Source organism: Tubulanus polymorphus, chromosome 2 (assembly GCF_964204645.1).
Source record: "Tubulanus polymorphus chromosome 2, tnTubPoly1.2, whole genome shotgun sequence".
NCBI classification, from domain to species: Eukaryota; Metazoa; Nemertea; class Palaeonemertea; order Tubulaniformes; family Tubulanidae; genus Tubulanus; species Tubulanus polymorphus.
In genome coordinates this window covers 13986963-14009145 of record NC_134026.1, presented here as the reverse complement: position 1 = coordinate 14009145, position 22183 = coordinate 13986963, and the positions used below count along the sequence as shown (strand labels likewise).

At 39.3% G+C, this 22183-nt stretch overlaps 2 protein-coding genes across 4 annotated transcripts in view; both read left to right on the top strand.

Annotated features, from left to right (window-relative positions):
- The first annotated feature begins 846 nt into the window (after positions 1-846).
- LOC141898938 (uncharacterized) lies at positions 847-6697 on the top strand. The gene is made up of 2 exons (XM_074785091.1): positions 847-3150; positions 3317-6697. Exons 1-2 carry the CDS (start codon positions 847-849, stop codon positions 6695-6697), a joined length of 5685 nt encoding a protein of 1894 aa, XP_074641192.1.
- Positions 6698-11830: 5133 nt separating this feature from the next.
- LOC141900754 (cytosol aminopeptidase-like) overlaps positions 11831-22183 on the top strand; it is a 139755-nt gene continuing 129402 nt past the window's right edge. For all 3 annotated transcript variants that reach the window (XM_074787781.1, XM_074787782.1, XM_074787780.1), the window contains exon 1: positions 11831-12047. In XM_074787781.1, the coding sequence (XP_074643882.1) occupies positions 11898-12047 (150 nt within the window). In that variant the 5' untranslated portion in view covers positions 11831-11897. The remainder of the gene's footprint in view (positions 12048-22183) is intronic.

The following is a 22183-nucleotide window of genomic DNA, read 5'->3' as shown; positions in this document are numbered from 1 at the left end:
GATGGATGTCTGGATGGTATAGTACAGTGTTCATGACTATAGACCCGGGTGACCCGAATTCCCCACCTGCCTGAAAATCTCATAGCGGAGGTAACGCGTATATCTTTGCTGCACACCGATCTCCTTGAAAGGTCCAAATGCTATTTTTGTGAAAAAGTACACGGGCCTCTCCATCTGATACTTTTAACACAGGGTAGATTAATATTTAACTAATACTTTTAAACAAGATTTCTTCAGAATAAAAAATACGTCTGATAGTATCATTTTTTATGCATGTTGCCACAGGGGTTTGGCGATGGGCTTGGATTTAATTTCCGGGTTATTGATAATCTCGCGAGAATGGCGCTAAATATGAACTGCGAATAAATTCAAAATATCACGGAAATACCTTGTGTTTATATTTGTAAGGAATAATTCCTGAAATTCTGCTTTATTGTATTCTGTATACTGTATTTGATATATTTCTATGGTTGTTATTTCATGGTTTCTGGTCATGGTAATTCTATAGCCTGAGAATTTGTATAGTTCAATAGATATATCAGATATTGAGATTTTTGGTCACTTGTTATATGGATTTAGACCTGTAAGGTTGTGTTGCTGTATTTGAGTAAAGGGTGAAGATTTAAATTGAAGGTTTAGACAGCCAAATATTACGGTAAATTGCTAATATAAAGATATTCTCTTATGTCAATAATTATACAAATTTATTTATGATAATTTTCTATTTGTTTGTAGTTAATCGTGCATCCGTGTTTGTGACGTCTGAAAATAAATGTCCTAATGATTTTTTGCCACGGAACATGAATCTTACGTATCGGTTGATCTTCACATTTTATTAACGTAATAATGGCTACAGCAGCAACTGGCCAACAAGATGTTAGGCCAAAAGAAACAAGAAATAGGTCGCTGACCGAAAAAGGTGTCGAATACCAGAAGGAGAATAAACTGAAAGATAGAAAAAGTCTCCTGAAGAAGCTGAACAACCTGTCTAGTACTCTTCTGTCAGTTATTGAGCACAGTGACTATGATGTTGTCCAGAATTCATACAAAGACTGGATCAAGACGTACGAGAATTTCTTGCAAGTTTCAGATGAGTACTGTCTTCTACTCAGTTCTAAAGAAAAAGAGAATTTGTCGGTCGAAAGTAACGAGATGAATACATACTTCAACCAAGTCAAAATGGCGGCTGAAAATACTTTGTCGGTACTCGCAAGATCGAAACGGTCTGCTGAATCCAGGAAGTCTGTTAGATCAAAAGCTAGTTCAGTACGCTCTGATTTGAGTAAGGGTAGCTCCATAATATCTGCTCGTTTGAAAGAAGAACAGAGAAAAGCAGAGCTTAATGTCTTGCTGAATAGTATGAAGAAAAAACAGACTCTTGAGCTTGAGAAATTGCGGCTGAAACAACAAGAAGAGTTTTTAGATTTGAATACGCAGCTGGAAGTTAGTGAAGCGAAGAGTAACGTGATTGAAACACTTTTAGATAGGGAATCGAATAAGTCAATGATTGATGATAAATCGTTCCTTCCTGAACCATTTCCTACATTTCTGAAAAATGAAATAGCTGAAAATGATGGTTCTTACAGACCTTTGAATCCACGTGCTACTACGTTCATGCCATCTGATGTCGGAAGCGTTGTTAATGCGGAACCAAGAGGTCTAGATTCGATTGTGAAGCATATCAAAAAGCCGTTTGTTGAAATAAAAAAATTTGACGGAAATCCTCTTGAATACCGGCGTTTCATCCGTCAGTTCAATTCTAGAATTGCTGAGAATACGGACGACGACGATGAACGGCTAAACTTTCTCGAACAATTCACAATTGGTGAGGCAAATAGAATTGTAACAGGTCTTAGCTATATTGGTTCAACACGAGGATATCAAGCTGTTCTTACAGAGTTTGAAGAACGATACGGTGACTCGGCGATCATTGCAAATGCTTTGTTAAAGAAAGCTATAAACTGGCCTATGATTAAGTCAGACAACAGTAAAGGCTTGGACGAATTCTCGATTTTCTTGTTAGAAGTAGAGAATGCTGTGAAAGATATAGATGCATTGAAACTTCTTGAGTACCCTGACAATCTGAGGAAGTTGGTGGGTAAATTACCATGGTCGCTTCAAGATAGATGGAGAACTATAGTACAGACAACGCGCTCTGCTGGTAATACTATAAATCTGAATACCTTAGTGAGTTTTGTACGGAAGGAGTCAAAAAAGGTGAACGACCCGATTTTTGGTAAAGATATGATGGCTGCTGCGTTAGATCAGAAGAAAGACAAAAAGTCTCTGCGAATATCACAGGGTAGCCGAAATACTGTTGCTGCACAGACGGGGAGCATTTCTCATACGAATCAACAAAACTCATTTAATCTTGCATTGAAGAAACCATGTATATACTGCGCTGGCGATCATGTATTAAATGATTGTAAAGACCTGTCTAATGTGGTCTTTGAAGAAAAAATATCTTTTCTTAAAAGAAAAGGCCTCTGTTGGGGTTGTCTCCGATCTGGACATCAGAAGAGAAATTGTAGATTGAAGATGAACTGTGATATATGTAAACGGTTGCATCCAAGTGTACTGCATGATGATTCTAGGTCACTTCCTGAAAACCCAGCAATTATGACACGAAGAGATCAGAATCAGAACACGATATCAGATGTAAAAGATGGAATTCCCTGTGGCGCCATAAATGATGGTGAAAAGAAGACAGATGGATTCTGTACTATGGCTATACTTCCAGTTAGAGTGAAAGTGAAGGGAAGAATTCCAGAAGTGATAACTTTCGCCTTCCTAGATCCTGGAAGTAGTATTTCTTTTTGTACTTCGTCGTTGTTGAAGCAGATCGGCGGTATTGGCAAGAAAGTGAGATTGAATCTCGACACTATGGCGAGGTCTACAATGCTTGATACTCAGATTGTTCATTGTTTAGAAGTCAGAGGTTTGGAAACTGAAGACGTAGTTTTCATGCCTGCTGTTTATACTACAGAGCAGATGCCAGTTTCACCACTGCATGTGCCAACAGAAGATGACATCCGTAAATGGTCGCACATGAGTGATGTTAAATTGCCTAAGATAGATGCAGAAATTGGTCTGTTGATTGGCAATAATATTGCGGATGCATACACACCGTTCGAGTTACGCATACACACCGTTCGAGTTACGGACAGGCCCTGCTGGATCACCACATGCTTCCAGAACTAGACTAGGATGGGTCGCCTGGAATGTTTTTAGATCTGGTGATGAAGACGATGATATAGTTACCGACACTGTTGACAAAATCAGCTGTGCTGTGAGTTCTCTTGATCAATTGGTTCAGGAAGCTATAGATTTTGACTTTCCTGAGCGAATTGCTGAAGATAAAAAACAATGGTCAGTTGAAGATCATAAATTTATGACGATGATGGAGTCCAATGTAAAAATAGAGAATGGACAGTACCAATTACCAATGCCATGGCGTGACAAGAATTTGAGGTTTCCCAATAATATTCGGCATGCTGAGAAACGACTGTCAAATCTGAAAAATAAGCTGTTGAAAAATGACAAGTTTCGACATGACTATAATGTCTTTATGGACAATATATTGGCTAAAGGCTACGCGGAACAGGTTCCTAATGAAGATTTGCGTTTGGAAAATGGTCGTATATGGTATATACCTCATCACGGGGTATATCACCCCAAAAAACCTGAAAAAGTCCGTGTCGTTTTCGATTGTCCTGCACTTTATGGTGGAGTGTCTTTGAATTCTCAATTGTTACAAGGGCCAGATTTGACTAACACTTTGGTTGGTGTGTTGATACGTTTCAGACAAGAAAGAACCGCAATAATGGCAGATATAGAATCTATGTTTTATAGAGTAAGGGTTGCACCGGATGATAAAGACTGCTTGAGATTCTTATGGTGGCCGGATGGTGATTTGAACAAGAAAGCCATACCATTCCGTATGTTAGTTCACTTATTTGGGGCAATCTCATCCCCGAGTTGTTCTAACTGGGCTTTACGCCGGACAGCCACTGACAACGTTAGCAAGTATGAAGTAGAAGTTACCAATACAGTCTTGAAAAACTTCTATGTTGATGACTGTTTGAAGTCTCGTGTACAAGATGGTCAAAATCCAGAATTTGTGATGAAACTGATATCTCTGTGTAAAGAAGGGGGCTTTCGACTCACCAAGTTTGTAAGTAATGATCGTTCTGTAATTGAAAGTTTGCCAGAAGAAGAGCTTGCTAAATCTTGCAAGGAGTTGAAGAGTCTAGATTTTGGTTCGCCAACAGAAAGAGCATTGGGCGTCCACTGGAATATAGAGAACGACACTTATGGCTTCAGGATAACTTCTAAGCATCAACCAAATACACGCAGAGGGATTTTGTCAACGGTCAGCACAGTCTATGATCCTTTGGGTATTGCTGCCCCATATGTACTGCCGGTGAAAATTCTGCTACAGGACTTATGTAGAGAGAAGCTTTCATGGGATGAAGAAATTCCTGAAAAATATCTGAAAGTTTGGGAGAAATGGCAGGAAGGTTTACCTGGCCTTGAAGAGTTGGCTATATCACGATGCTTCAAACCTCAATGGTTTCATGGTTCTTCGAAATCTTGTCAGCTGCATCATTTTGCGGACGCAAGTGATGTTGGGTACGGCACTGTATCATATTTGCGCCTTGAAGATGAAAATGGTCAAGTACATTGTTGTTTTATATTTGCTAAAAGCAGAGTAGCTCCTTTGAAGAAAATGACAGTTCCTAGGATGGAATTAGCTGCAGCTGCATTACTGATTAAGATGAATAAGATGATGTTGGAAGAATTGGAGTACAGTGTTTCAAATGTATATTTTTGGAGCGACAGCACTGCAGTACTGAAATATATTGCTAATGAGACTGCTCGTTATCACACTTTCGTAGCGAATAGAGTGAATTTAATTAGAGATGGTTCAACTATTCAGCAGTGGAAGTTTGTAGATGGTCATCTGAACCCAGCAGATTATGCGTCTAGGGGTTTGTCACTGGATTGTATAGAACAAAACTCAGTAGTATGGTTACACGGCCCGGAGTTCCTTTGGAAGCCAATATCTGAGTGGCCATGTCAACACGGTGTTTTACGGTCCCTGAGTGATGATGATGTTGAGTTGAAGAAGACTTCTAATGCTGTACTTTCGGTTTCTGATGATGATCCTATAAAACATCTATTTAACTACTACTCAAGCTGGCATAGACTCAAACGTGCCGTTGCATGGTTTTTAAGGTTGAAAGATTGTTTGCTGTTGAGAGTAAGTAAACGTCTTTCTGGTGAAAACGCTAATGCTGAACGATTGAATACCAATAAGCTGAGTACTGATGATCTTCAAAGAGCCGAGCTGGCAATTATTAAATGCGTACAGGAAGATTATTTCAGGAAAGAATTAGTGATTCTCCGTTCAAATGATAGAAAGTTGATTCCCAGAGGTAGTCAATTGTATCAACTAGATCCTGTTTTAGAAGACGATATAATCCGTGTTGGTGGTCGGCTGAGAAAAGCATATTTTCTTGAATATGAACAACGACATCCGGTTGTATTGCCTAGATGTTCTCATGTGTCGAAATTGATATTGTTGAGTGTTCATGCATCGGTCGGGCATCTTGGTAAAAGCTCAATGTTAGCCCGATTGCGCGAGCGTTACTGGATTTTAAGGGCTAATCAACTGGTTAAGGATATAACGAGGAAATGTGTTTTATGTAAAAAGTACCGTGGTCAAGTTTGTAATCAGAAGATGGCAGATCTTCCTCAAGAGCGATTGTTGCCTGACAATCCGCCATTTACTAATACGGGAACAGATTACTTTGGCCCGTGTGAGGTAAAACGGGGTCGTTGTATTGAGAAGCGTTATGGTGTTATCTTCACCTGCCTGGTAACTAGGGCTGTTCATTTGGAGGTCTCGCCTACTCTGGACACATCTGGTTGTATTAACGCTTATCGCAGATTTATCGCACGACGTGGAAATGTACGTCTAATTCGATCTGATAATGGAACCAATTTTGTTGGAACCAATCGAGAGCTACAGAGGAATATTGATTGTTGGAATAAGGACCAAATCCATGATTTCTTATTGCAGAACAATGTCAAGTGGATTTTTAATCCTCCAGGTGCGAGTCACTTTGGAGGTGTATGGGAACGCCTCATTCGTTCCGTCCGTAAAATCTTGTTTTCATTGATGAAAGAACAAGGTTCAAATCTAAATGATGATAATTTATCCACATTGTTCTGTGAGGTCGAGTCGATTTTGAATAGTCGACCTATATCTACGTTATCAAATGATCCAAATGATCTACAACCTTTAACCCCGAATCACCTATTACTGTTACACAAAGGATCTACTTTTCCTCCCGGACTATTTGACAAATCCGATTTATATACTCGACGTCGTTGGAGGCAAGTTCAGCATATTGCGAATGTTTTCTGGAAGCGGTGGACATCTGAGTATTTGCATCTCCTGCAGATTCGCAGTAAATGGAATACTGCGAAACGAAACTTATGTGTTGGAGATATTGTCTTCATCGTCGATGGATCCATCCGTAACTCGTGGACTCTATCGCGTATTTCAGAAGTCCATCGTGATCGAAAAGGTTTTGTTCGTTCGGCTTCAGTAAGAACGGCAAAGGGTACTATTTTTCAGCGTCCTATTGATAAGCTGTGCGTTCTCGTCGAAAATGAAATTAAACTTTAGATTCTCTTTGTTACTTTAGATTCATCGTGCTTAACAGTCAAGAATAGGTTTTTGTTTTTGGACATTATCGTTATTATGTTAATTGAGTTTCTCAATTAGGGGGCGGGTATGTAAGGAATAATTCCTGAAATTCTGCTTTATTGTATTCTGTATACTGTATTTGATATATTTCTATGGTTGTTATTTCATGGTTTCTGGTCATGGTAATTCTATAGCCTGAGAATTTGTATAGTTCAATAGATATATCAGATATTGAGATTTTTGGTCACTTGTTATATGGATTTAGACCTGTAAGGTTGTGTTGCTGTATTTGAGTAAAGGGTGAAGATTTAAATTGAAGGTTTAGACAGCCAAATATTACGGTAAATTGCTAATATAAAGATATTCTCTTATGTCAATAATTATACAAATTTATTTATGGTAATTTTCTATTTGTTTGTAGTTAATCGTGCATCCGTGTTTGTGACGTCTGAAAATAAATGTCCTAATGATTTTTTGCCACGGAACATGAATCTTACGTATCGGTTGATCTTCACAATATTGTTTATTTATCCGCTATAAAGTTCCGATAAAAGATTGGTCGTTAAGGATCATTATCAGACGGTCGTGACGCTCTATATAAAATCACAAGGGATGAAACGGAAGTTGAGACAGTCACGTGACTTAACGCTTCTTATTTGACAGAATGCAAACCTGAAGCATCTAAGATGGAAACTATGATACGAAAAATATTTGAGAATAACTTATACATTCAAATGCATTTTTTGTCTATGAATTATATATTTGATCATAAATTATTCTTTATTAGTTATTAATTTCATATGAATCATAATCTGACAATTGATATCGGTCTGTGAATATGTTAACTTTTCATGTCAAAGTTTTAAATGTGATGACATCATCAGAATGTCACGTGACTGTGCCAACTACCCCTGTGAAGCTGGCTACCGGTTCCCGGTTCAAAACCATTTTGAATCGGGAGCCGAATCGGGAACCGGTAGCCGGCTACCGGTTCGGCTCCCGATTCAAAATGTGAAGCTGGATACTCATTCGATTCGACTCTATTGCGGACAGCAGGTAAACATAATTACATAACTATGTCTGCTGAAATGAGTGCAACCTTGACTTCGGCCACCAGGCTAATCGAGACGTCTGAATTAACACCATGCGTGTGACGATTTCCTCCCGATTCAAAATCATTTTCAATCGGGAGCCGAACCGGGAACCGGGAGCCGGCTACTGGTTCCCGGCTCCCGGTCCAAAATCATTTCAATCGGGAGCCGAACCGGGAATCGGGAACCGGCTACTGGTTCGGCTCGAGCCCCCAGTGAAGTTCATTACTTGTTCCTTATTCCTTATTACTTATTCAGAATTCATCTCCCAATACAAGTAACATGTTACTTGTTCCTTATTGGGAGAAGAATTCTGAATAAGTAACGGAATAAGGAACAAGGAACAAGTAATGAACTTCACTGGGGCAAATAACAACACCTGTTGGAATATCACATTCCCGAAGGTTTGGGTCCCCGATTACGACAATTTCGGTTGTAGGCGCTTCTTCGGGCTTCTTCGCATCATTGGTTTCGGTTTTTCCAGGTTCAATATCACGCTGCTTGACTAACGGACAATCACGCCTTATATGATCCGGTGATTTACATTCATGGCACAATCGGTTATTAAAACGGTTTGGACAGTCAAACAATTTATGATCACTGTTCATGCCCATAGACATACAACGCTGGCAGTGACTGTCACAGAACAAGCGCATGAAAAATCCCCAATTTTCGTGTAGTTGGGCATCACGGTTTTAATGTTATTTAACTGCAAATATCTAGGTCCAGTGAATATAGAAGTTCCTTTGATGACACCATTTTTATAGAACCGCTAACATAGTCTCCGAACTGAGATATAAAAGCTACGATTGTTCTATCATCCATTTCGATAGGAGCGTCTACGACTTTAATATTAATCACATTCACATCAACGTCAGTAAATCTAACGTTAGTTTTCAGCACCTGGAAGGTCCCGTTGGACAGTGTAGATTTCGTATCATTATCTGTAGCAGTCACTATACAATAAGAGTCAGTAAGTTGAACTGAAAGAATCTTACTCACATCGACTTTCGACTTGAGACCACCTACAACATTCAAATGAGACAATTTTCCTTTACCAAACTGTCTCAAATCAAATTTAACTGAATTCTCCCTGGTAATACTTGATTTTTGTTTACTTTCCATGGTAATATCTCCTCTAATCCACTATTAATCAACAATATTTGCGGAGGTCCAAATTAACGTGTCTACTAGTAATCCGCCATCTTGTTCAATGTCTATTAATCTTTTTATTGATCATGAAAAATTGTAGTAAAATATTTGAATCTACGGTTGGTTTTAGATTGTATCTCTCCACGCGGGAGGTAATCACGGATATCGGACTACAAACAAACTCCTTGTGTACAGCTCAACTATATCTCAATGATGATTAAACATTAATTTTCCCAAAAATTCTCCCCTTCGAAAAACCTAAACAACGTGTACGCTTGCTTTAAGTTTGCCAATGGACTATTGTTACCTTTTCTAGCTATTTGTTCTGTTTGCCGCAAACAGATTGCGTCCTCTATTACAGGAATAAAGGATACAGCTGCTCAAAAGTTAGTTTAAATTAACCATTCACCATTATACATGACCAAATACACAATTAATATGAAAAAGATCCACTATGTACACATTTCAAATTTCAAACCAATATTTATCATCAGAAAATTACGACACAACGTTCGATTTCTCACTAGAGATCATCTTTTTGAATTTGTACAGTGAGTTTTGGTATCGTATTTTCGTATCGTATTATCGCATTATCGTAATTCTCCGCATTTGAGTGTGACTATTCTACAAGTATAAAGTTATTTTAGCAATGTTTAGCAAGTTTTAATTGTCATTATAAATTTTCGCTATCCACTGGTAAACTTACTAACTTTTGGCAACTGACCTTAGATCGTGGAATGGTCTCAGGTGGCCTGCTGATCCACCCTTTACTTACACTGCTAAATAAATATACAGTATAAGACGTAAAAAGTATAGAATATAGAAATATAGAAGTACTATTTATCTTTATATCGCGATAATTCGTGTACATATGATTGAAAAACGATATTCTATGGAGTCTCTTGGTACTTATGATTATTGTGTATAAAATCAATAATTAGCAACCTTCCACTGATACGAAGCAGCCTAAGAAGACATCCTACCATAATTTTCCTCGCAACTCTCAGCATTATTTCAAGGGTCGGTCTTATATGAAGAAAATATATGAAAGACGTGTTCACAGGTTAACGGGCCAAAAATCTTCCCCAAAATTTCAAATTTTTACAAGCAAAGATAATATACTTCATGCTTTTGGTGCAAAAAATGCATGACCACAAATTGCAAATTGTGTTTTCAAAATATCGATTGAGTGTGGAATTGTTTCGAATTCAGGGATCTCCCATTAACTCTCCGATATTTTTCAATAAGATAAGTCCAACTATCAGATGGCCAGTTGAATACTTCTTCATTATATTGAACGATATGTTATACTTAATGCATCTTTTCTTAGGCCTTACAGCTTTCTCTATTGGTCAGTGTTGTGATCACTCAAAATTAACCATAAGTTTGAATTCTCACTGAACTACTACATCACTATAACCAATATATATATTTCATATCAGGGGATTAACTTTGATCTGTGGTCAGTGGACAGCAGCTACGAAACATTTAAAACTACTACATTATCATTCCATCTATATTCATATATATATGATATGATATCTTCTTATGTTCAGTTTAAACGTCTTGAACGCAAACGTTTGACAAGTTTCGCATGTTGGTACCGATACGCACGTTCACGCGAGTGAAATGTGCACGTTACAGGCTCAAATGCGCACGTTACAATTACAAATCGAAACGTTGATCGTTCAAAACCCCACGTGAAAATCTTTTGCATTTAGTGGACGATTTCGCTCGGGGAAGTTAGCTCGCTACCTACAATAAAAACAATTCTGACAAGACTTTTCAAGCGACAAATTTAAATGTAAGAGCTAGTAGTACTAACGAAGGATTCAGGCAATACACCGTGTCATTTCTAAAAACATTTAACCGGAAATTAGACAGGACTTGTGTAGCTTGTACAGGTAAAAGATCTTGTTATATTTACGTTTAGGCCAAATGAAATTATTTGATACCAGACACGACAAAGTTGTTACCGAAACAGATAAATATATCTATGTGGTCAGTATTGGTCAAGATTTGGTCAGTTGAATAGTTGTTAGATACCACACCATATCTAATTATTTGACACCACACACGACTGTGTTGCTTCTAAAATAGAAAAATTACTTTAGGGTCAGTATTGGTCAAAATTGGTCAGTTAATTAGTTGTTAATTCATAGCCCGCGCCATATTTAGTCGCTCGACGTCCAAACACGATTTTATTGCTTTACTAAAGTAAATATAAATTACTTATGGTGGGCTCTGGTTAGCACTGGTAACTGGTCAGTACTGGTCAAGCATTGGTCAGTTAAACAATTTTTAGATTAATGCCCACGTCATATCTAGTTATTTGACACCAAACAACTTAATTGTTTGCAAAACAAATAATTTACTGTATGGTACTGGTCATGCATTGGTCAGTTAATAGACCAAGGTCCACGCCACGCGTTATTTGATACCAAACATGATTGGATTGTGTCGTTTCGGAAAATTTATCTGTTTGGCAATTTGTGGTCAGCCCTGGTTCGTTAGGTTCTTATTTTGCGGGCATTTTATCTCGAACACCGAAAGACTGTATTACTAATCAATTCAACAGATCATTAATTAATGGAAATGAAGATCAGTGTTTAACTAATAGTCCTTAGTGTGAATAAAATGTCTCTGGTCTGGGTGCTATAGTGCTTACTGTATCTAATTCTTTTTATTTTCACTACTACCGTAATTGACTATGATGTTTTCAAGTGGTCTTAAGTACCCCTAATAGCCGAAAGTCGTTGATTTATGTGAAATTTACATACAGCGCCATCCGTTGGTGGTAAAACTAACCCGAGCAATACGGGTGTTAAATAGATACGCTAGCAAACCGGCATTCAGACCGGCTACCAGTCTTCACGCGACTCGACTCTACCAGTACCGCTATCGGAGCCATCCTTTTCTTATCAGTTGGAATTACGATGATGATGGCGTCGCTGGCGACGGCGGTTAGGCATGGAACGTTTCGAAATGTTCTGTCAACGAGGCTTATTAAAGTAAAATCTGGATTAGAGCATCCGAAGCCTTTTTCAATTTGCAAGTGGTATTCTATAACAGCATCGTCTAATACGGTAGGCCCTAATGATATGTAATAGATGAAATCTAAGTGACGGACGCCTCGTCACAGCTTGATTCAATTTTTCATAGTAAGAAATGATAGCGATTGGGGAAAACAACCTCAAGTACGGGGTAACGAAGTCGAAAACACTCAAAATATTGTCAGTGACAAGGAGCACACTTAAATGTTGTTAATGAAACCACAGGGGTTTGGCGATGGGCTTGGATTTTATTTCCGGGTTGTTGATAATCTCGCGAGAATGGCGCTAAATATGAACTGAAAATAAATTCAAAATATAGAAATACCTTGTGTTTATATTGTTTATTTATCCGCCATTAAGTTCCGATAAACAATTGGTCGTTAAGGATCATTATCAGACGGTCGTCACGCTACTATGTAAAATAACAAGGGATGAAACGCAGTTCAGAGTTGTGCCAGCCAGTCACGTGACAGTCGCGCTTCTTATTTGAATGAATGCAAACCCGAAGCATCTAAGATGGAAACTATGATACGAAAAATATTTGAGATTAATTCACATTCAAATGCATTTTTTGTCTATGAATTATATATTTGATCACAATTCTTTATAAATTATTAATTTCATATGAATCATAATCTGACAATTGATACCGGTCTGTGAATATGTTAACTTTTCATGTTAAAGTTTTAAATGTGATGACATCATCAGAATGTCACGTGACTGTCCCAACTTTCTGGCTGGCATGAATTGAACTGCGTTTCATCCCTTGTTCTTTTATATAGTAGTGTGACGACCGTCTGATAATGATTCTTAACGACCAATTGTTTATCGAAACTTTATAGCGGATAAATAAACAATATAAACACAAGGTATTTCCGTGATATTTTGAATTTATTCGTAGTTCATATTTAGCGCCATTCTCGCGAGATTATCAACAACCCGGAAATAAAATCCAAGCCCATCGCCAAACCCCTGTGAATGAAACTGGAAAGAGAATCAACTCCAATATTTCATATTGAAATTGTACTGTAGTTGAACCCACAGCAATGAATTAATGAAGAAATTAAATCAACTTAGTCAAAACTTGGAAAATTTAAAATTAATGCTCGAGTTAAGGGGTGGGAAGAAAGAAGATGAAACTGTAACTCTGTAACTGTAAATTTGATTCATTTCTGAAATTTGAGCTTGATATATTATAAGCCCAAATTTCAGAAATGAATCAAACCTCATAATTCTTGAATCTTATATTATAAGATCAAATGAAATTTAATATTTTAATTTTTGCGAGAAAAAACTTGAAAAATTTCTTATAAATCAGGTCTCGGTACCACTGTCTGCTAAAAAGATTATTCTTTCGATTTAGATAAAGTGTCATTTTTTAATGGTTTAAAACTCTTTGTGAAACCATAATGTAACCAATGACATTTCTATGGTGGGAACTGAGAGGGGTTTTTGCAATATTGAAGAATTTTGACATGGTAGTTAATTTAGAAATTAGCTCCATTTGGAAATAAAAGGAAGACGAGAAGAGTACAACGCATTTCTTAATTACCTTCAAAAAGAAAAAAAATCGAATACGCGTTGAAACGCACAAATCGGAAAATTATTTTCTGCTAGAAAAAACTCGAATTAGCAGGAAATGCGAATGTCAGTACAAAAATTGATTTCTCTTGCGAAAAATATACATTTCTTTCTAATCCGCCTGGAATACGGTTCAAAATAAGCAGTGCACGCGGCCAGCGGTTCCGAATTCCTTATTTGGTGAAGAAGGGGCGGAGACTAATGTTTTTGCCGACCGCGATGATGTTGCTGCTCGAGAGCGAGACTACGCCGTGCCGATCCGCCGCCGCGCTGGCCGAGGAATTTTACGACTAACGCGACTCACCGCAGTTTTTAGGGTCGTTACTTTTGATTAAAAAAGTGTATTTCAGTGCTGCCGCTGAGAATGACAGCTGCGCGCGCGAGAGCGTAATTCTCCGGGATTCGAACCTGCGTGCCGAACCGCGTGGCACCGGGCCGCGGCCGCGTTTTGTTATTATGAATTCGCCCCTGTTGCTAAGGGAATTTCAGCTAATTTCAACTCGATCAATCAACGCGGTTCATTGTTAAACTATTCATCAACCCAATCTTGTTCGAAATTTCATGAAATAAATACATTCTAAAATAACCCGATCCATAAGTTACCGTATTTTAGTTAGTGGAATGCCGGATTTTAGCGTGACGTAATTCTACTTCCGATTTCCCCATGAACTTCAAACCGGACGTCAAGTGACGTCATTTTTTTCTGACTTTGTCAGCTAGTCAGAATCGGTTAAGAAGACACTTCGTAGTATCCACATATACGCGTTTACCAAAGGGACGTCCTCCAGGCGCCTTCGGCGCCCGGCGTCCGTCTATTAGTGATAGTTCTCGCTATATGTCATTCCCTCCCTGCAGAAAAAACAGCCCTAAACTTCAGTGTTGCCAGACTTCCGGAAATTTCCGGAGTTCCTGGAATCGAAACTTTCAAAAAAAAATCCGGAAATTTTCTTCTCCGTACTGCGCGAAAATGCCGTTAATTTTTATTAGAACGGCCACCGATACGCATTCGCTGTGATGATTGCACCACCACTCATCGTCATGACGACGCCGCGCAGCTCCGCGGTCGAGAGGCTTTTGTGTAAGTATACAGAGTAGTGCTTATAACTTTATTGATTTTATACTCGAATGTGTATTGTAAAATTTTGGAGTTCAATAAACTTCTGTACTGTAACCACGACTTGACTTGCTGATGCGCCGCGCTTGTATTAGATCATCTTTATCAGAGCATTCATAGGTACGTCCCTTCAAGTTACACATCTATGATCATCTATATAGGCTTAGACCTAAACTATCTATGATCCGTCCTTTTTTGAATGTTCCATTTTTTTTATTTTCAATAGGCCCGTATGCAATAGTTCCCCGGAAAATGAGTTGCATAATATTCACGGATAAATTGATTATTAACGAAATTTTAAATATTTCCTTGCCAACTAAGCGCTCAAGCGCTACGATCTTGAATTTGTGAGCGTTCATCGGCGCATTTGAACTGCAATAATTCAGGACTCGACCCGTAATGCGTGAGAAGATGCTGATCGTCAACGAATGAGGATGTGCCACATTGGAAATAGCCATTACCTTCCAGAATATAATAAGTTGTTCATGGGTTCACGATCGCTCTAAGTGCTCGGAAAACGCTTCTAATTTCTGAAATTTTCTTGGGGGGGACCCCCAAACCCCCCGAAATGGCTTCGCGCCTACGGCGCTCGCAAGTTTGTGTATGTCAATAAATACTTCCGGATATAGCAAAGCTAGGTGCTGGCAACACTGAAACTTCTACAAATTCATTCTAGGTGTAAACAGGAAAACCTCAAATGCAGCAACCAGAGGAGAACTTGGCCGGTTTCCCATTCTCCTGTCTGTCATCCCTCAGCTTATTAATTATTGGTTCCGTATATGCAAACTCTCCCCCTCCACTCATTAGGAAAGCATATATTGACTGCCTGAGTAACTCAACTGTTAACTGGTGCTCGGGCATCAAATCCATACTTGACTGCCTCAATCTTGAGAATACCTGGCTGAACCAAGGCTTTAGTCTCCGACCGAGCACAATAAGAACTATAAAACTACAGTCACAACGCCTTTACTCAGACAAATGGCTCCAATTCATCAACGATCCCTCCAATTCTAAACTCCGTAGTTATAAACTTTTCAAAACTGCATTCTACACGGAAAATTACATTATGTCCCAGCCCCTCTACATTAGACGGCAATTCACAAAATTAAGAGTTTCTAACCACTCACTTCACATAGAGACTGGTCGTCACATCCGCCCAATTACCCCCATTGAAAACAGGACCTGTAAGCTCTGCAACTCAAATCAAATTGAGGACGAAAACCATTTCCTTCTCGACTGCACTGCTCTCTCAACAATCCGTGCTAAACATCTCACCAACATCAATGATATTATCCCTTCCTTCTCAACCCAAAACCCTGATGAACAATTCGCCCTCCTCTTCTCTAATTATAACAATGGTTCTGAAATAGGCAAAGTTGTATGTAACCTGGTAAATGATCTAGCTACCTTTCGTCACAACTCTAATTAAACACGGACACAGATACCGCTTTACTCTGGGTTGAGTGGACTATATAGATACACATGTATGTGTGTGTATATGTGTGTATGTGGATGTATACGTATATGTGTATGTATGTATATTTGTCTATGTGCGTCTCCTTAGCGAGCTTCTCGCACAATCAATTTGGAGCAACGTCGGTCCTCTCGTTGAGGGTCAAACAGCAGCGCCCCCTTAGCGAGCTTCTCGCACGATCAATTTGGAGCAACGTCGGTCCTCTCGTTGAGGGTCAAACAGCAGCGCCCCCTTAGCGAGCTTCTCGCACGATCAATTTGGAGCAACGTCGGTCCTCTCGTTGAGGGTCGAACAGCAGCGCACCCTTAGCGAGCTTCTCGCACGATCGTAACGGTCCTCCCGTTGAGGATCGAACAGCGGCGCCTCTTTAGCGAGCCTTTCACACGATCGATGTTGGTCCTCCCGTTGAGGATCGAACAGCAGCGTCTCCTTAGCGAGCTTCTCGCACGATCAATTTGGAGCAACGTCGGTCCTCCCGTTGAGGAACGAACAGCAGCGCGCCCTTAGCGAGCTTCTCGCACGACGGATGTCGAGCGATGTCGGTCCTCTCGTTGAGGGTCGCACAGCAGCGCCCCTTAGCGAGCTTCTCGCACGATCGATGTCGATCCTCTCGTTGAGGGTCGAACCGCAGCGCCCCCTTAGCGAGCTTCTCGCACGATCGATGTCGAGCGATGTGGGTCCTCTCGTTGAGGAACGAACAGTAGCGCGCACTTAGCGAGCTTCTCGCACGACCGATGTCGAGCGATGTCGGTCCTCTCGTTGAGGGTCAAACAGCAGCGCCCCCTTAGCGAGCTTCTCGCACGATTAATTTGGAGCAATGTCGGTCCTCTCGTTGAGGGTCGAACAGCAGCGCAACCTTAGCGAGCTTCTCGCACGACCGATGTCGAGTGATGTCGATCCTCTCGTTGAGGGTCGAACAGCAGCGCCCCTTAGCGAGCTTCTCGCACGATCGATGTCGATCCTCTCGTTGAGGGTCGAACAGCAGCGCCCCCTTAGCGAGCTTCTCGCACGATCGATATCGAGGGATGTCGGTCCTCTCGTTGAGGAACGAACGGTAGCGACTACTTCAGCGGACGTGTACGGTGGACACGCCAGCACACTCCGCTTAGGAAAACTCCAACTCCTGCTCCTGAGAACTAGAGATTAAAATAAAAAGCATAGACTGATAGAATATGCCAGTAGTTTTATTACAACCGTCTCCCCGAACAACCAGTTTTCGACTGGCTAAACAACTCTGGAAGACGACTCCCTCTGCCTGCGGACTACCACCCGGACCCAAGATGGCAGCACCATCCAATACCCGACTGTACAAGTTACACTACCACATAAACACTCAGCCGTATACGACACGTTACTTGATCTTGGTCTTATATTTCCCAATAAAATCAACTTAAGGTCTTAAGTCCCAAGTTAGTCTGAATACCAGTCGTTGTTACCGAATACCGGTTCCCTACAACCAACGGCTAGGTACTAGACCAGTTCCAAGTGGGCTTAAAAGATATGAAATAACTAAACTGATTTACCATCGGTTGCGGCAAGCTGACTCATATCTGTCATAAGACTCTCCATGTGGTTCAACTGCGGATTGATTGGAATCTTCCACACGACTTGTAGGCTTATCGAATTGCTTTATAGGCCTAAAGCAATTGAGTAGTAGTTAAAATATACACATGATCAGGGATGAAAATGGCCCATACTGAAAAAGTTGGAAAATATTGAAAAAAAAATTTTTTGGGAAACAAAAATCAGTAACTTTTGGCCTAAAAACTTACTTTCTTTTGGTCAAAATGTCAATAGTTTGGGCTTGAATTACAGCCGCTCTTTGAATGAGATGCCATATTGGTTTCTCCGACTCCACAGTTGTGCTAACTACTGCCAAAAGCCGGCTTAGGGAGCACTCCTAACTACGGAGCACTCTGATGTGAATCCTTAGTTATGCCATCCAATAAGCCTAAAAGTTCCACCATAGACCTAGGCCTATCTCTTCGCACCCCCAAAATGAATTGGCTGTGACTGTGTAGGACTACCGGTGCCGACCTGATTACACTTCACCTGCGGTAGGCCTAAAAGCCTGGATTAAAATATCATGCCAAACGAACGAAATCAAGAGTAAAAGTCGCCCCGAATATGTCCGGTTTGTTTAGGCCTACCTACGGTCCATGGGTGTATTGTTCGGCAACTGTTCAGTGACATAGAATTGGCCTACTGAATTGAATTATTCAAAGAACATTCAATGAGTCTATTGTTAGTCTAGTTGATAGCCTAACCTGTCAGTGGTTTAGTTTCACGATCGGATATTTTCACAAACCACACGTTGGTATAAGCCCATCCGATTATAAAAAGCTTACCACCGACGATTAGGTAACTAACTCAGTTGATACGAGCAAAAAGATTTCATTTATCAATAGTACTTACCCAACAAGCCGTGCATAAACGCTAAACATAATTCCGAATCGAAACAACGATAATGGCCGCCACGTTGATGTGATCCTTGAATCTGATTGGTCGAGTCATACGAATCAATCTGATTGGTCGATAGATATATATCAAATCTGATTGGTCGAATCATACATACCGTTTCCGGAGTTCACCACCAGAGGGGTGTTGTGTCGCTACTCAACGACCCAATATGCATTTCTACCACATACGATATAATAATGTATGGGTGCTAACCACGTCAGCTAAATAATTGGGGCCAAAATTATTGGGTCCTAGTCCCAATAAATAGAAAATGACCCAATACGACAGAGAGGACCCAATACTCCGAGTCTCAGAATCACGCATGTCCCGATAAGTTGGCGTTTATAAAACTATATATATATATGAGTCAAAATATGATGTCCTAAAATTTCGTTACGTCCTGAACAATTCTAAATTCAACCCATTTATATTGTGGGATCACTCTTGTAAAATATCTCAAGAGAAGGTGCGAGGAATGGCCATACAACAGCAAGAATTTGAAGTGATGACTACTGAATACAATTAAATGAACACTTTTTAAAAGTAGTTTGTCCTAATTTCATTTCAAAAATTTTTGGTGTCTTTTTTTAGCAGATAAAATCATCGATATTTTTTCATACTTTGGGTTGCACACAAGACTGATATCTTTACTCCATTGAAAATTGCTATAACTTTTGCTTTTTATTAAGACGTATGTAGTACAATTGTTAAAATAATAAAATGTGGAATTGATGGCGAAACAAATTTGATCCGGACGTAACATATGGAGTCCTATTTGTTACGTCCAGGAAAATTCCTATAAATAAGAACGATTCCGGATAGTACTTAAAATTTTGCCGCTAAAATAAGCTTGACCTTCCAGAATCATCAATCGTAGATAATATTTGCATTGTTCAGAGGATCTTTCTTTATTCTGCATATAAATCGTTGAAGAATTATTTTGGTGTCAAAAAACGTGCGTCCCGAAATAAAAAAGTTGTTTACGTATGGAGCTATAAGCCGGCAGACGATACCTTACACCGCGCAAGATTAGCCTCTACAATGTATCCGTACAGTAGCGCCACCCCAAACTAAGTTTGTTTCAAGATGGCAGACGATGTCGCGGTCGATGGAAAGTACGTATAAAAAAAACTTTTGTTACGTCCTTGACAAATTGTATGTATGGTTCGTTTAGTATTGAAATGAATATTTATTATTGCCTGCATACCTAGAAATGACTCGTACCATGAAACTTTCTCTCATAAAGTAGCAGGGGGCAAATAAATTGAGTTATTTCACGTCAACTAGCGTCAGCAACAAGCGCTTGAAATGAGACGGTGCTGCTTTTACTGTTATTTCGGGTCGTGTCCTATTTACGTCCAGTTGTAAAAATAACTTCTGCTTACAACTGGAAGGTATTTTTACAGGTTACTGCCTTTGATTTGAAGAAAATCACTAATGAGTTGCTCAATTTCAATTTGGAACATATTTCCATATTTGCATTGCCTAGGCCTAATTCTCAATGCATTGGATGTAACAAAGACACTAATAATGAAGAAATTCCTTTTCAAAATTTAGAGTCACTGTTACGTCCTTGTTGGAAACTATAAGATTCGCCCAGAGAATGCTATTTAGACCTTTGATTTAGACCATAAATGAGAATCTGCATGGCATTATACTCGTCACAACAGACCTAGATATTTTTTTAGGTGATTTTATGGCAACAATAGCAAGGATGTAACAAAGACGCTAAATTTTTGTGTCTTCGTGCATCCTGAACTTATAAAGAATAATCTGTAACGAACCAAATCTGTAACGAACCAATTTACTGATTTGCGGTATAGAAGCAAGTGACGTTAACGGCCTAGAGGCCGCAATTGATGGCCGATTTTTTTCAAACTTGGTAGACAACTAGGGTATCACCTGGGGCAGAACCCTATTTAAAATTGGGTCGATTCGATTCAAATTATGGCCACCAGGGGGGCCGACATGAAAATGGACGTTAACGGCCTAGAGGCCGCAATTGATGGCCGATTTTTTTCAAACTTGGTAGACAACTAGGGTATCACATGGGGCAGAACCCTATTTAAAATTGGGTCGCTTCGATTCAAATTATGGCCACCATTGGGCCGATATGAAAATGGACGTTAACGGCCTAGAGGCCGCAATTGTTGACCATTTTTTTCAAACTTGGTAGACAACTAGGGTATCACATGGGGCAGAACCCTATTTAAAATTGGGTCGATTCGATTCAAATTATGGCCACCAGGGGGCCGATATGAAAATGGACGTTAACGGTCTAGAGGCCGCAATTCATGGCCGATTTTTTTCAAACTTGGTAGACAACTAGGGTATCACATGGGGCAGAACCCTATTTAAAATTGGGTCGCTTCGATTCAAATTATGGCCACCAGGGGGGCCGATATGAAAATGGACGTTAACGGCCTAGAGGCCGCAATTGATGGCCAATTTTTTCCAAACTTGGTAGACAACTAGGATATAATATATGCTGCAATGGAACCATATCTCTTTTCATCTCATTGACTCAATGTGTCTTAACTTTTTCAGAGAAAATAAGAGATCCGTACGATATAAATTAGGGTAACTCCACGTAATTTCGGAAGCCGTTTTTTAATCAACTAATTTCACGGGCATTAATCTTCGACTATAGGAATTGCCAATAGCACTTTTTTTCATAGCCGCATATTTCTGCGGTCTAATATCATTAAGGAATCGTTTAAAACGAGTTCCCTTTAAAAGATATGTCAATTTATGTCATTTTAAGAGATAACATAATTTCGGAATACCTGGTTACGTAAATTCGGAAGCACTCCACATAATTTCGGAAACGAAATAACGAAAATATTTGCTATCATTTATATGTACTCACAACGCGTCGTTCTTGGACAATGTCATGTTGGTAAAGTAGGGGAGGTAGCTATATGAACGGTAGTTGGACAATGCCATTTTGGTTAAGTAGGGGTGGTAGCAATGTCATTGAGGTTCGAATCCCATTATTAAACTATTTTAATTTCGCGCAAATTTTACGACGATTAATCAATGTATATGTCATTTCATACAATGTTTTTATATAAAAGAAATTCTTTTTATATAAAGTTGATGAGATTAAAAAATACTGATGCTTCATAGCAATATGGCAACGCTAGTTGGACAATGCCATTTGGGTAAAGTAGGGGTGTTAGCAGGTGATTGATGTTCGAATCCAATAATTAAACTATTTTAATTCGCGCAATTTTAGCCGATCAGCTGATTGAGGGTAAACAAATAAACAGAAGCAGAAGTTAAGTATTTCAAACTTTTATATTTCATAACATATTCGTATTGCACAACCCATATATTATTGCTGTTATGTATTTTGAAAAAATAACTTATATGCCTACCTGATTAATAAAATATCAGGCTCATAAAAAAATAAGATTTGTACCTATAAAACTAAAAACTTACCAAAAACCTAACATTTACATCCATAAATTAAAAATAAAACATATATTCCACTGATTAAGTTGACAAAAATATTTTGATTTTAGAATGTAGCGAACA